This window comes from Notamacropus eugenii, chromosome 1 (genome assembly GCF_028372415.1).
Source record: "Notamacropus eugenii isolate mMacEug1 chromosome 1, mMacEug1.pri_v2, whole genome shotgun sequence".
Taxonomy (NCBI): Eukaryota; Metazoa; Chordata; class Mammalia; order Diprotodontia; family Macropodidae; genus Notamacropus; species Notamacropus eugenii.
Window position 1 is genome coordinate 324714939 of NC_092872.1, and position 14863 is coordinate 324729801.

General features: G+C 42.5%; 1 protein-coding gene across 1 annotated transcript; it reads left to right on the top strand.

Moving 5' to 3' along the window:
• The first annotated feature begins 11241 nt into the window (after positions 1–11241).
• On the top strand, positions 11242–14653 carry CFL2 (cofilin 2). Its single transcript, XM_072629682.1, has 4 exons — positions 11242–11786; positions 13044–13351; positions 13466–13542; positions 13630–14653. Exons 1-4 carry the CDS (start codon positions 11784–11786, stop codon positions 13740–13742), a joined length of 501 nt encoding a protein of 166 aa, XP_072485783.1. The 5' UTR covers positions 11242–11783; the 3' UTR covers positions 13743–14653.
• The last annotated feature ends 210 nt before the right edge of the window (positions 14654–14863 follow it).

A 14863-nucleotide genomic window follows, 5' to 3' on the forward strand; every position in this document is an offset into this window, starting at 1 on the left:
GCTAAAGATTCTCTCTTATCTTCTTCATCCAAGACCTCAGGATTGTCACCACTTTGGCTAAAGGAGTCTCTTTTTTTCCATGTATATTCATAATCACTATAGTTATCCAAATAGTTTCTTACTCCTCTGTCATTAAAATCAAGACCCCTCCCAACAATTCCACACAGTGATTTCCGCCCCCCCCCCCCCCACCTCCCCAGCCCTTTCTGGAAAGGAATTGTCTAACTAATGGGAAGAAAGAAGACCTGTCAATTGGTGGGGTAGGGTGGGGCTGCGGGGGTGGGGGGTGGAGGCGGGGTTGGAAAGGTGGTATTTGAGCCATTTTGCTAGGGTACATGGAATACCATGAAAGGGGACCTACCTAAAGGCCTCTGTGATCCCATGTATGGGATGGAATAGGGAAAGGCCTGAAAGGATCAACCGGGAGTATTTTAAAGGTAGTCCATCCTTGTCAGGTTAGTCTTCCTGAAAATGGAAACAGAAATAATCAGACCAGAAGGCTCTCATCAATTAGTTGAGGATGCAGCTTCTTGAAAGTAGGATAGGATACCAACTATTGCAGCTAGGAGCACAGACAAAATTGTTACTTCAGCAGTTTATTTCACCCTTCAACAGTTCCAGTCATTCCCTAAGTGATAAATGGTCAAAAGATATGAACAGGCATTTTTTCAGAAGAAGAAATCAAAACTGTCAATAATTATATGAAAAAAATGCCCTACATCACTACTGATTAAAGAAGTGCAAATTAAAATAACTCTGAGGTACCACCTCATACCCATCATATTGTCTAACATGACTGAAAAGGAAAATGACAAATGCTAGAGGGGATGTGAAAAAATAGAAACTAATACACAGTTGGAAAAATTGTGAACTGGTCCAACTTTTCTGGAGAACAATTTGAAACTATTTCCAAAGGAGTCAGAGAAACTCTATCTATGAAATCTTTTAGTAATGTGTAGCTTCCCTGATTTTCTCTTTTAATAGGTCTGTTTTTGCTTTTACTTTGTTTGTGATCATGCTTGCTACCTCTGTTTTTTCACCACAGCTGAAGCAGAGCAGATTTTGTCTCAGTCCTTTATTTTAATTCTTTGTGTGTTTTTATGTTTCAAGTGCTTTTCTTGGGGGAAAAAACATATTGTAGGATTCTAGCTTCTAATCCATTTTACTATCTGCTTCCATTTTATGGATGAATTCATCCCATTTATATCACAGTTATGATGACAAATTGTATTTTTCCCCAAGCTATTTTCTTCTCTTTCTCCTTTTTTCTCTTTATAACCTGTCCCTCCTTAAAAGTCTGTTTTGCCCTCCCCTTCAATTGTTATGTGTTCTTCTTTTTCATTTTTGAAACAAACTTGGCTTTCTTCTCAAACTTATTAAATCAAATTAACTGTTAATTTTTATTATTTTTAAATAGCTTTCAGTTTTATTCACTAATTTCACACTTTGCCTTCAATTTTAATAACTCCCTTTTTAATTTTCAGCATTTTTTAATTGGGGATTTTGGATTTTTCATTGTTCATGTTGTTTGAGTACCCAGTTCATTGATTTTTCTCTTTTGTTAGTGAAAGAATTTAGAGATTTTTATATATACATCTACATATGTATTATATATGTAATATATATATAGTTTCTCCTAAGAACTACTTTAGTTTTATTTCATGTTTTATCATTATTGTAATTTTATTTGATGAAATTTTCTATTGTTTCTATAATTTGTTCTTTGATGTACCATTTCTTTAGAATTATGTCATTTATTCTCAAATTACTTGATTACTTTTTAGTCTTTCTTTTAGGGTCCTTTATTCAATATAATTTTTTATTGCATTGTTATCAGTGATTGAAGTATTTCAATTACTTTAAGTATTTCAGTTGAACTACTTCAGTTTTTCTACATTTTTGGTGAGGTCTTTATGTATTAATATACAGTCAATTTTTGTAAAAATGACATGTACAATTTAGAAGTATATAATTCCTTTCTAGTCCCATTCAGTAATTGCCTAAAGTTCTACCTGCTTTCTTAACTTCTTTCTTGTTTATCTGTTGGTTAGTTTATCTAGATCTGAAAGGCATACATTAAGGTTCTCCCACAATCATAGCTTTACTATCTATTTCTCCTTCAAATTTGTTCAATTTTTCCTTTAAACACTTGGATATTATGGTATTAAATGAGTGTATAGTAAGTATAGGTCCTACTTGAGCAGGTAAAGACATCTATGGTGGCTTTAAGTATATTTTCTTGCTTATCTGTTTTTATTATGCCTACATTTGCTGTAATCTTTTCTGAAACCATGACCTCTGCTTTTTTTTCAGTTCACTTGAAGCATAGTAGATTTTGCTTTAGTCTCTTTTAATGGTAAGGGAATTCGAAGATCTTCCTTGCCCCTTAATAGGCCCATGTGACCTGCTTTGAGCTTTGGTCCAGCCCATAGCCTGAGTCACATGGAGTTGATGGTGAGAAGAGCTTGCTGAATGGCTGGAACAGGAACAGCAGGCAGAAAGAGTGAGCTGGAGCTGAGAAAGAGCGAGAGAGAGAAAGAGATAAGAAGGAGGACGAGGAGGAGGAAGAGGAGGAGGAGGAGGAGAAGAAGAAGAAGAAGAAGAAGAAGAAGAAGAAGAAGAAGAAGAAGAAGAAGAGAGAGCATGCAGAGCAGAGCAGCTAGTGTGAGCAAGAGAGGGAGTGATTTTGTCTAAAAGAGCTTGTTTGTGGGGAGGCCTCATGAAGGGAAAGCTTGGGCATGGCCATGCTCCCTGCATTGAAAATGTGCAATAGATTTCCTTGTTGCTATGATGGATTTGACTTTCTGATCTTTGAATAAATGTCTTGGTTTTGTCTTTGAGGAAAAGAGTTTGTATTTTGCGAATTTACCCTGGAAATATGCATACGTATCCATAGTGGCTGCTGTGGGTATCACATTGGTGCTAGAAATGGTGATGAGAATGGGATCATGAAATATAAAACCTCTATTTGGAGACAGGAAGGTTCTAGGAAAAGAAATGGGTAACCCAGGGTGGGAGGATTTACTTTATTCCTCCCTGGCGAGAGAATGGACAAAAAGCACAGGACTGTGAAAACTGGGAACTGAGGCTACACAAGGGAGCACCCAAAGATTTAGAAAGATGTTTTCAAGGAATAACAATAGAACAGAAGGGAAAAATGGCAGGGATATGTAGAAGAGGATGGGCATTGTTAACAAGCTATCTTATTATATGTAAAAGTAAAGACAAATTGCTGGAAGAAAATGTTCAGCTGAAAAAGGAGTTAGCTGATTTGCACAAGAAGCTTTTTATGCTATAGCATCCAAACTTTCCTTTAGAAGAGCAAGATAAAAAGTATCAGATGGCAACAGAAAACACAGTTGTGAGTGTGAAAAAAAAGAAAAGGAGAATTAACAACAGGGAAGTGAATCCAACCCTTGTGTTTGTGGGGCCTGTTGGGGCCCAGACACCTGGTAGGAAGACGTGGGAGGAAAATGAAACAAATGTAGATGAGGAGGCTTCTAGGAATGTGGGTGCACATCCAATACTACGAAGCAAGCAGGAGAACCAGGGGGGTCACACAGTGTCTAAGGAAGTAGCTGAGGATTTTACTCAGCAGGAGGTCACTGATATTTTAAGTCAATTCACCCCCAAAATGGGAGAATCATTAGTATCTCTGATGGTGAGAATCAATGATGAAGGGGCCAGAGGAGTAAGGATAGATAACATAGATGGTTTGAAATTCATAGGTAGTGGTCAGAATCCTTTTGTATATCATGCTTTTAGGGATTACCATATTCAAGGAGGTAACAATGGAATTAATTTGTTAGCTTTAGCTGCTGAGGGGTGCAGTAAGCAGTATCCCACTGACTCTATGTGGCCTAGTGGAGATAGACGCTGGTGTTCTCTTAAAGACTGTATGAGAAAGTTAAAGGAAGAGATAATGAAAACAGCAATAATGGCTGGAGACATCTGGGCTTATCATAGCACCCTCTTAACAATTCCTAATAAAAAAAATAATAGTGAAGATGGCTCCTCCTGCTTATAAGCCTCAGATTCTGGCTCTACTAATTGGGGAAATAGGGCACCCTCTTTTGGAGGTGCTGGATAAGATTTCATAGTTAAATGGCTTAAGAGGAAATGGGGAAAAGATAAATTTCCTCAAGAGAGAAGAGCAAATAGCCAACAGACTCAAAGTCAGAATAAACTAACAAGGAGAGAAATGCTTACTACTTTATTAAGAGCAGGGATAGATTTTGAAAGAATAGATGGTAACTAATAAACTATATAAGATGTATTAAGAAAAGAAACTTAATATTAGATGGAATAGGGAAGTAAGAACTGCCCCTACAGATCCTCTTTAATCATTGTAACTGTTTGTTACACCTTCAGGGAGAATAGGAAACTGGCCCAGCCCCAGCTCAGGTTAAAGAAGTACACAGAAAGGATTATAGACTCCATATCAATTTAACCATATACTGGAAAAATGGATTACCTACCTTAACTAGGGCATTAATAGATACTGGGGCAAAGGCCTTCCTTGTCTAGGGAAACCCTACAGTATGGAAGATAGGAATTAATGCAGTTCTAGTGGGTTCATGTACTCCAGAAGCATGGCTGATGCTATATTTACCCTGTTTCTGGTTATTTTCTCCTTATTTTTTTTGGCTTTTGTTTGTTTAACCTGTTTGCTGGATTTGTCTCCTGCAGACTTAGTGCCCTTCACTTGTGGATAACTGCTTAAGCTGGATATCACTCTCTATCCAAGACTGCATTATGTTACCCCTTGACCTGGCATTGACCAAGCTACTGGCTAAAGAACTGATACCTCGAATGGGACCTCGCAAGACAGAGACAGCTCTATGTTCAATCTCAACGGGAAGTTGTTATAGAAGAAGAAACCTTCACCTACCCCAAGGGATTTTGGGTCCCATTCATTTGAGGGGAGAACGATAGGGTGCTTGCGCTCAAGTCCCCACCTTAAGATATATTATGTCTTTATTTTGTGTTATCCCTGTTATATTGCTGTGCACTTATGTTGATACCAGTTATCCTTAAACTCCCATTGACCTATTATTAATGAATGAAAGATCTTGGGACTGAATGCAATGGTAAGAGAATTTTAAGATCTTCCCTGCCCCTTAATAGGTCCATGTGACCTGCTTTGAGCTTTGGCCTAGCCCACAGCCTGAGTCACATGGAGCTGATGGTGGAAGGAGCTTGCTGAATGAGTAGAGCAGGAAAGGTGCAGCAGGAAGAGAGAGTGAGGTGAAACTGAGAGAGACAGCAGGCAGAATATATTAGAAAACAGAATCTAACAATATGTTGTTCACAAGAAACAGATCTGAAATGCAAAGATGCATAGAGAAAGAAAACTAGGAATGTAGCATCAATGCAATACCTATGGTAGCCACTATGGATAAGCATGTGTATTTCTACAGTAAATTCACAAAAATATAAACTCTCTTCCTCAAAGATGAAACTAAGACATTTATTCAAACACTAGAAAACCAAATCCATCATAGAAGCAAGGATATCTATTATCAATCTATTATCAGAACATTATCAATGCAGGGAGCATGGCCACCCCCAAGCCTTCCCTCCATGAGGCATATCCATAGTGGCTGGTGTAGGTATTGCATTGATGCTACATCCCTACTTTTCTTTCTCTATGCATCTTTGCATTTCAGATCTGTTTCTTGTGAACAACATATTGTTAGATTCTGTTTTCTAATCCATCCTGCCATCTTCTTCCTTTTTATGGCTGAGATCATCTCATTCATAGTATGAATTTACCTTTCCTATTCTTTTGTATTTTTTCTTCCATTTGCTCCCAATCCCTCCTTACAAATAAGAAGTTAATAAAAATAAAGTCTGCCTGATGGTCATGATCTACAAATAGTTTTTCCTCTTTTTTAAAATTCCCTTGGTTCATTTCTTCCAAGTATTCATGCAATCCATGTAGCCAGGACATTTTTCCCCCTGAGGCTTTACCTAGAATTTTTGTGGGGTCATTGTTTTCCTTGGGGTTTACTCAAGATATTTCCTCAAGTTTTTTGGAATTTTTCTTGGTTTACAATCTCAGCAGCCTAGCTCATTAAGGTTGGGGCATTGGAGGTGGGACGGGGAATGTGCTTGGGTCAGGCTCTGCAACTGAATGATGTAGAAAACCTCCCTGGTTCTGAGGCTTCTCTAGTGCTAGGTTCTGTCTTGGGGCTTTCTCTTGCCACAGGGCTCCCAGACTTCCATTGACCTTAGGTTATGCCTTGGGTTTTTTCTTTCCTGCCTCTGGACTTGAACTGCTAGTTCCATACTGGACCCTACCTGGAGCCCAGAGCTTCTTGTGGCTCCTTGGTATACTGAGACTTTTTTTTTTTTTTTTTGCCACAAACTTTGAGGAAGATAAGGTTGGTTGTTATTTAGGGCCGTTTTCCCACTTCTAGGTTCATGTTCCAAGTGCTATTTTGGACTCCTCTTGGAGTTCTGTGCCAGACCACAACTTGAGTTCCCTGTGCCCATCCTGTTTGCTGGGTTTTCTACCACAGACTTTAGTGATGCCTGGGGTGATCTTTGCTTAGGGCTTTTCTTTCTCCAGTAGTTTTATTATTGCTAGTATGGAGGAGACCCCACCACAACTCCCATGGGCCTTCCTATACTCCACTTTCTGACTCCCCAGGTTGTCTATCTTAGGGTCTCTGCAGGATTCTGGGTGACTTTCTGCAGATCTTAGGGTCTACAGATGATTCTAATTTTTTTAGACTAGCATGTTTCTAAGCCCCAAAGGGTTGCTTCAAGAGTACCTGGGCTCTTTCTATATCCCAGTATGCCACCATCTTCCCATAATTCCTTAAAGCTCCCATTTCCACATTAGCCATTTCTTATTGAATTCATGCTCCTGATGGTGTTAACAGGTTTTTACTGAGCCAGTCTCTAAACCATGAATGATGAAACAGCAGGCCAGAGAAAAAATACCAGTAATCAAGTAGCCATTTAATTAATTATTTTAATTATGAGGAACAGATTTGTAAAGCAGGAAACCTTCTGATCAGAATTCCACCTTGCTGAAGTGAAGACATACACATAAATCACAAGTGGGAAGAGCGGGGGGGGGGAAGGTGGATTACAAATAATCATTTCCCAGGGCAAACCCACAAATGGAAGACAATACAACAATTCTGGAGTCCTGTGGGAGCAATATTGCTCAAGTCTTGGGGGCTTTTTACTTGGTGGGTCACAGGACCAGAGCTCTGTGATGGGAACAGGTTCTGCCAACTTTGATTTGCTTCATTTCAGGAATGCAGGCAGAATGACACTAGTGATTGTGAGCCTTGTCAAAGTTTGATTAATCAAATCAAGATGCATTAATTAATTAATCGATTCAAGCTCTCTCACAAGAGAGGCAGTTCTGAAAAGTCTAATCTATTAGTATATTCATTACATATATCATATTAGTTTTTATAAAAATCAGAATTCCCTCTATAATGGAAATACACTAAGTCATCCCAGGCAGTTGAGAAGACAGATACATTTGGAAAATAATTTATCTTTTCTTCTTGAACCTATCCCAGAGAATAGTGGCAGATGAATGAAATGTGGATTCCTTTCCCCCTTCCCTTATTAGCAATAGTGTCTTACAACAGAGCAATTCAATCAGGAGTTGCATTGCTCCATTGCAACAATTATGGACTAATCCCAAAGAGTTCAACTCTTTCAGATTTCATGCCTCTCTACTTATGAGCTCAATGAACGTCTACTCTTCTCACTGATGCAGTGTGTTTGTGGAATAATGAGCCCTAGGTTTATGAATGAAATATTTTGTTACTCCTCTTTGTGATATACTATTTCAGTTAAAGCCTTTGATCTGAGATAATTTTGTCAACTAATTAACCTGGAACCTGGGGTAATTATCTCCTGGAGACCCAACCTGTGAGTATGAGTTGTGGGGTAGGGAAATAGCCTCAGAGAGAGTGCTACATCTTTAGGTAAGTAAACCTGTTTTAGAATCAGTTTCTTAAAAATTTTGATAGAGCATTTATTAAGTGTTTACTATATGAAAGGAACTGTGTCAAGCACTGGTAATAAAAATATAAGCAAAATACAGTCCCTACCCCATTATGAATTTACATTCTAATTGGAAGATAAATCATATAAAAGGAAACTGTATATGGGGGTCAGGGAAGGCATTTGTCCTGGGTACATGGTGTGGAGCAGGCCAGGAAGTGGGGTAGAGGCCTGTGTCCTGGCAAGATAAAGCAAAAGCTTCCATATCTAAGCTGAGAAATCCAAGGACAGAATTTAAGTTACCACAGGAGAGGAGGTGGAGATGACTGTCAAGAGTAGAGGCAGCATTGGCATGAAGTGGGCAAGGTAGGAAATTATATTCATTCTACCAATTATAGCTATAACAGAGGCACATCAGGATGCCTCAGTGGAGAATTCTTTTCTACCTTCGGTGACAATAATGAATGAGGCAAGGTAGTAGCTTTTACTCAATGAAGAGAAATCCAAGGCTATCTGAATACTGTTGATCTTTTGCCTGAACACAAATAATTATTTCAGATCAATTTTTAAAAAGGAAGCTACAAATATAAAATAACAGAAGAAAATTTATAAGAAAACACAGATAAGTAGGACAACTTTGAAAGTCATTTGTAGAATTATATCTGTTTAAAAAATCAAGGCATGTGAAATGGAGATTTATGGCTTCATAAAGAATCCTTTTTGTGTTCTGGTGTGGGTACAGAAATAACATTTTTTGAATGTCTAGATTCAGAATAAAAAATAAGTTGTTGTTTTCTTAAAGAAGCTACAGAGAGAAGCTATGATGTTAGAAATACCACCTTCATATTATAGCACATGGAGACCACGATGAAGAGAAAGAGAACTTTTTGCTGAGGAGATGAAGGAGAAGAGGCTGCATGGATAAGTGCAATGGTTTCTCTAAATTCAGGTTTGGCAGAAATTTAGATGCCTTAGAGGCAGTGAGGCAGATGACAGTGTCTCCAGATGAATCCACAGAATTCCAAGCTGGCTATGAGGACCTAAGAGGAGATAGGTAATGCCTGCCTTCTAATTCATTCCATCTGCCCATGAGCATGTTGGCTTGTTTTCCCACTCCTAAATGAGTTTCTTGGAGATTCCTACTCCCCTACCTTCCTCTGTAGAAAGTCACAAACATTTAGAAGCCACCAGGTGGCTGAGTAGATAGAATACTAAAAGTCATAGTACTAGAACTAGAAGTGGTGTATGATTTGGAGTAGATATCCAGTCAGGAAGACCTGAGTTTAAGTGCTGCCTCAGATTGAGCAAGTACCTAACTTCTCTGAATCTCAGTTTCTTCATATATAAAATGAGGTAGATGGAGTTGCTGATCTCTAATAGTCTTTCTAGCTATAAAGTCTATAGGGAAAAGAATGATTTTGAGTCCCATTAATTTTCTTGTGAGTTAACTTACTTGAAAATGAAAAACTGGTGTTTGATTTGGGGGTTTTTGAACTGTTTGGAAATAGAGAATGAATTGAATGGGGGCTTGACTTATGATTTGCATAACTGATTACCTCCAATATGCCACATCCAAACTGTGGAGGCCTATGTGTAGGAGGAGAGAACAGAGAAAGAGAAGCACTGAAGTTGTTATACCGAAAATTGACAAAGATTAGACTTGTCCCACCCATGAAGCTTACCTGGTACACCATGCATTACCAAAATTCGCTTGAATTGAGGCCAATTTCAATTTTTTGCCACAAAATATAAGTGGGCTCTTTTCCTGTTATCTGGGAAAGATCCACCTCATTGATGCTAGATTCATTTTAACCCGCAGTTAGATACCTTGGACTATAAAAAAATTTGAGGCCTTAGGTCCTCAGTGATGTCACAGGCAAATGACAATGAAAAATAATGGAGCCAAGAGAGCACAGTGTAATCACAGGTTAATCACACAATCTTAGGTTAAAAAAACACACGAGCATGACATTACTAAAGAATTTTTTTTTTAATTTAGTTCACATGCCTTTGCTAAAAAGGTTGTCTGTCACCTTTTTGCACGCTTAGGTTTTGCATGGCTATTCTGCAGTATGGACCTTTACAAAAAGTCTGGCTTCTAGTTGGAGTGTGTGTGTGTGTGTGTGTGTGTGTGTGTGTGTGTGTGTGCAGCTCTGCCACGCCCCACCTGAGGGTGTGTGTGTGTGTGTGTGTGTGTGCAGCTCTGCCACGCCCCACCTGAGTGTGTGTGTGTGAGTGTGTGTGTGTGTGTGTGTGTGCAGCTCTGCCAGACCCCACCTCAGGGTGTGTGCGCTCTGCCACGCCCCACCTGAGGGGGTGTGTGTGTGTGCGTGTGTGTGCAGCTCTGCCACACCCCACCTGAGGGTGTGTGTGTGTGTGTGTGTGTGTGTGCGCTCTGCCACGCCCCACCTGAGGGGGTGTGTGTGCGTGTGTGTGTGCGTGTGTGCGCTCTGCCACGCCCCACCTGAGGGGGTGTGTGTGTGTGCGTGTGTGTGCAGCTCTGCCACGCCCCACCTGAGTGTGTGTGTGTGTGTGTGTGTGTGTGTGTGTGCAGCTCTGCCAGACCCCACCTCAGGGTGTGTGCGCTCTGCCACGCCCCACCTGAGGGTGTGTGTGTGTGTGTGTGTGTGTGTGTGTGTGCGTGTGTGTGCGCTCTGCCACGCCCCACCTGAGGGGGTGTGTGTGTGTGTGCGTGTGTGTGCAGCTCTGCCACGCCCCACCTGAGGGTGTGTGTGTGTGTGTGTGTGTGTGTGTGCAGCTCTGCCACGCCCCACCTGAGTGTGTGTGTGTGTGTGTGTGTGTGTGTGTCCGTGCAGCTCTGCCAGGCCCCACCTCAGGGTGTGTGCGCTCTGCCACGCCCCACCTGAGGGGGTGTGTGTGTGTGTGTCTGTGTGTGTGTGTAGCTCTGCCACGCCCCACCTGAGGGTGTGTGTGGGTGTCTGTGTGTGTGTGTGTGTGTGTGTCCGTGCAGCTCTGCCAGGCCCCACCTCAGGGTGTGTGCGCTCTGCCACGCCCCACCTGAGGGGGTGTGTGTGTGTGTGTCTGTGTGTGTGTGTAGCTCTGCCACGCCCCACCTGAGGGTGTGTGTGGGTGTCTGTGTGTGTGTGTGTGTGTGTGTGTCCGTGCAGCTCTGCCAGGCCCCACCTCAGGGTGTGTGCGCTCTGCCACGCCCCACCTGGCGCACCTGCCCCATCCCCAAGCTCCACCGCACCACGAGCAGCGCGGCCCCAGCACTCCAGCACTCCAGCCCTCCCTCCGCACAGGTTCAAGCCTACGCCTGCTTGGAACGCGCCGAGGGCCGCACTTCCAGCAGGGAGTGCTGACGGACGGAGCCGGAGGGCTCAGCCGTTTCACCCCCCCTAGCTAGGGGCTGCAGGGCTCCGTCAGCCAGCCTAACCGAAAGGAGGAGGGAGCCGAGGGACAAGGAGGCAGAGGGGAATGGAGGAGGCCCGGGACAGGAAACGACGTAACCCGCCGCACGCCTCCAGATGGCCTCTCCCTCCAAGCCCGCACAGGGCATGCGCCCCGGCAGCCGTCGCCTCCGCCTGCTCCCCACGGCCCTGCCTTCCCAGAGTTCCCCGCAGTGGCTGCTGTTTGGCCCTGGAGCTCTCGGGAGCCACCGCCCTCCTCTGGTGTGGCCGGCGCCGCCGCCGCTCCTCCTCCAGCCCTCGCTCCCCCTGCGCCTCCTCCCTCCGCTCCTCCTCCTGCCGCCGCTCCTCCTCCCCTCTCCTCTCCTCCTCTCCTCCTCCTCTAGTGCCACAGAGTGAGGATCCGCCGCCGCAGCATTTACCGTCCCTGGAACCATGGTAAGGTTAACCGCGGGAGGGGCTGGAGACCGGGAGTCGGGACGGCGTCCGTGGCCTCCGGACCCCGGCCGGCCCCTTGGGCCCATTGCCGCCATTTTAACCTACTTTTAGCCCCCGCGGGGTCGTCGCCCCTAGTTCTCGGCCCTGCCCCATCCCCCACTCCCGTCCACCCTGACCATGCTGCTGGGTGCGCCGGGCTGATGGGGCCCGGAGGTCGCGGCCCCCGCTCGTCTCTGGCCTCCCGGGTGGGGTGCTAGGACGTGGGGGGGCGGGGTCTCCTCTCCTAAGCCCCCTGAGCGGGGCGCAGAGGCGGGGGCTCCTCGCTGTCCGTTAGAGTTATTGCCAAGGCGCCGCGATCACCCCAGCGGTGGTCTTGCCGCTGTTTTTCGGAGGAGGAAACTGAGGCCGGCGTTGGGCGCCGGGCGCCAAGACGGGACTGGCGGTCCCTGGCCCGACACTCGGCCCGCGCCGCCGCCCGCGGGGCCGGGGCGTGGCCCCGGGGGCCGCCCGGCAGCGCCAGGCTGGAAGCCCCTGCGTTTGCCCTTCAGTTTCCCTTGGACACTCTCCTCACTAAAATGTAGAGACCCCCAAGGCAGGAATGGCTGGAAATGTAAAGGACCCTCCCGAGATCCCGTCCGGAGAGGAGACGGGGGGCAGAGAAAGCATTTAAAAACAACAGGACCTCCTGGCTGGAGCCTCTGGATTCTCCGTCTGGGCTGTTCGGCTTTAAGGAGGAGGATCGTTGTTCGTGCTTTGGGAAGTTTGCTCTTGATTCCCTCTCCTTATGTGGAAACTGCCCCGAGAGGGTGATTCTTCCCTTCCCCTCTCCCCACTAAAGTATGGATGCGCTAACTGGAATCCCAGAGGTTTTGTTTTTTTAAAGGACCGTAGTGTTGACCAGTAAATACCGAAAGTGTTTCTGCTGCTGCTTCTTAAGCCCTGACATCACCAAGTAAAATAAGAGATATTTCAGAGTGGGACAGTAATTCTTGATGTATTTGTCCTTTTACCTCGGTGTTTTAACCTTCTTAAAAAGTTGATAAAACAGAAATTATTACATGAGGCTAGGTTGGCCTTCCTGATATATATACCATCTATTTAAATTTTATGACAGTACTTGATGCTCGGACTTTTAATGAATAACTTACCTTCTTTGGGAAGTCACTTCTTCTTATGTTTCATTAGTCATACCCCACGAAATAGTTGTTTAAAAGCAAAATGCTTTCTCTAACTCTTGTTTTTTTGTTTATTTTTCAGGCTTCTGGAGTAACTGTGAATGATGAAGTAATCAAAGTTTTTAATGATATGAAAGTAAGGAAATCTTCTACACAAGAGGAGATCAAAAAAAGAAAGAAAGCAGTTCTCTTCTGTTTAAGTGATGACAAAAAACAAATAATTGTAGAGGAAGCAAAGCAGATCTTGGTGGGTGACATTGGTGATACTGTAGAGGACCCCTACACATCTTTTGTGAAGTTGCTACCTCTGAATGATTGCCGATATGCTTTGTATGATGCCACATACGAGACAAAAGAGTCTAAGAAAGAAGACCTAGTTTTTATATTCTGGTGTGTAAAACCAAAAGAAAAAAAAGCATTTTGAAATGCAAGTATTGTTGATATAGATAGTCTTATTCTTGTTTCTCACATGAATGGGATTGAATAATTATTTTTCTTCTGTAGGGCTCCTGAGTGTGCACCTTTAAAAAGCAAGATGATTTATGCTAGTTCTAAAGATGCCATTAAAAAGAAATTCACAGGTACAAACAATAAATACTTTGCATATAGCAGTTATTGTTTGTTCTTAACAGTAAGGTAACGGACATTGTGATTATCTTGTTTTTTAGGTATTAAACACGAGTGGCAAGTAAATGGCTTGGATGATATTAAGGATCGTTCAACGCTTGGAGAGAAATTGGGAGGCAATGTAGTAGTTTCACTTGAAGGAAGACCTTTATAAAATGACAGTGAAGTGCCATCCGGAAATAGCTTCCATTTCTGCAGCTCCATCAGTTGGAATAGTGTTAGGTTTTTGTCCCTTACCATATCTTCCCAGAAAACATAAAAGAAGTCAATAATTTAAGCAGCCTACCAGTGATTGCCATTAGACTGTTTCATCCTGGTAGTTATATGTAGAACCCGAGGAATGCCTTCACATCACATTTTAGCCAAAACAAATGGCATTATATGCATCCCTTGCAGAACTAAGATGAACATGATAGTCAATATGAATAGCTTAGAAAACTGCAAAGGGTTAAGCTAATTGAATGCCTTGAAAGTATGATCCACTGGTCAGATGCTAAACTTCATTCAGTATTACTTAGAGTTGCACTTGATTGCAGTTCCTGAAGTTCCTGTGCTTTGTACACCTAACCTGCCTTTAACACGCCTATTGTGACATGGCAGCGCATATGTATATGCATACACACAAATACATATATGTATATATACACACATATGTATATGTACATACACATATATGTGTATATATTTATATTTGTAACTATGCATTGAAAGCACTTTTACGTGATAAGGTTGTCCCCTTCAAAAAGGAATGCCAATTAAGTTGTCATAACTGTCATCAAATTATTATAGTACCTATAGTACCTCAGTGTTCATTCCTGTTATCTACATATCTTCTTAAATGAAGTAGTTGTTAATGCCTTTTTATTTTCCATTGAATGTACACTACAGGAGTAGGAGTAAAGTGTTTACCATGTGAGTCTTGCAGCACTAAAGATATTTTGAATAATGTTATAATGGCAATTTCTGTATGAAAAGAGCCTTAAATGGAACATTGTTTTTGAGAACAAATTCCCCACCCCCACAAAATTGGCCACGTTGCAATAAAACTTGTGGCTTATTACAGAACGTTGCCTTGTTTTCCTTGGAAATACAGTTAAGTATGCTTCTGTTAAGCATATTTTGAAAAATGTTATGTGGAAAGTATTGTAAAGGTATACAATTGTTCATTTCAACACAGATAATTTGAGATTTTTTTGTATAGTTGTCATAACTTTCATGACTAGAGATTTTGGTTTGATTGGAAATCCTGCTTTTAGCATATAATCACTAAATTAA

Excerpts from the sequence above, each read along its gene's own strand:
- CFL2 (XM_072629682.1), top strand. Across the intron at positions 13,352-13,465 it reads GACCTAGTTTTTATATTCTG|GGCTCCTGAGTGTGCACCTT; the intron begins GTGTGTAAAACC and ends TTTCTTCTGTAG. Across the intron at positions 13,543-13,629 it reads CATTAAAAAGAAATTCACAG|GTATTAAACACGAGTGGCAA; the intron begins GTACAAACAATA and ends CTTGTTTTTTAG.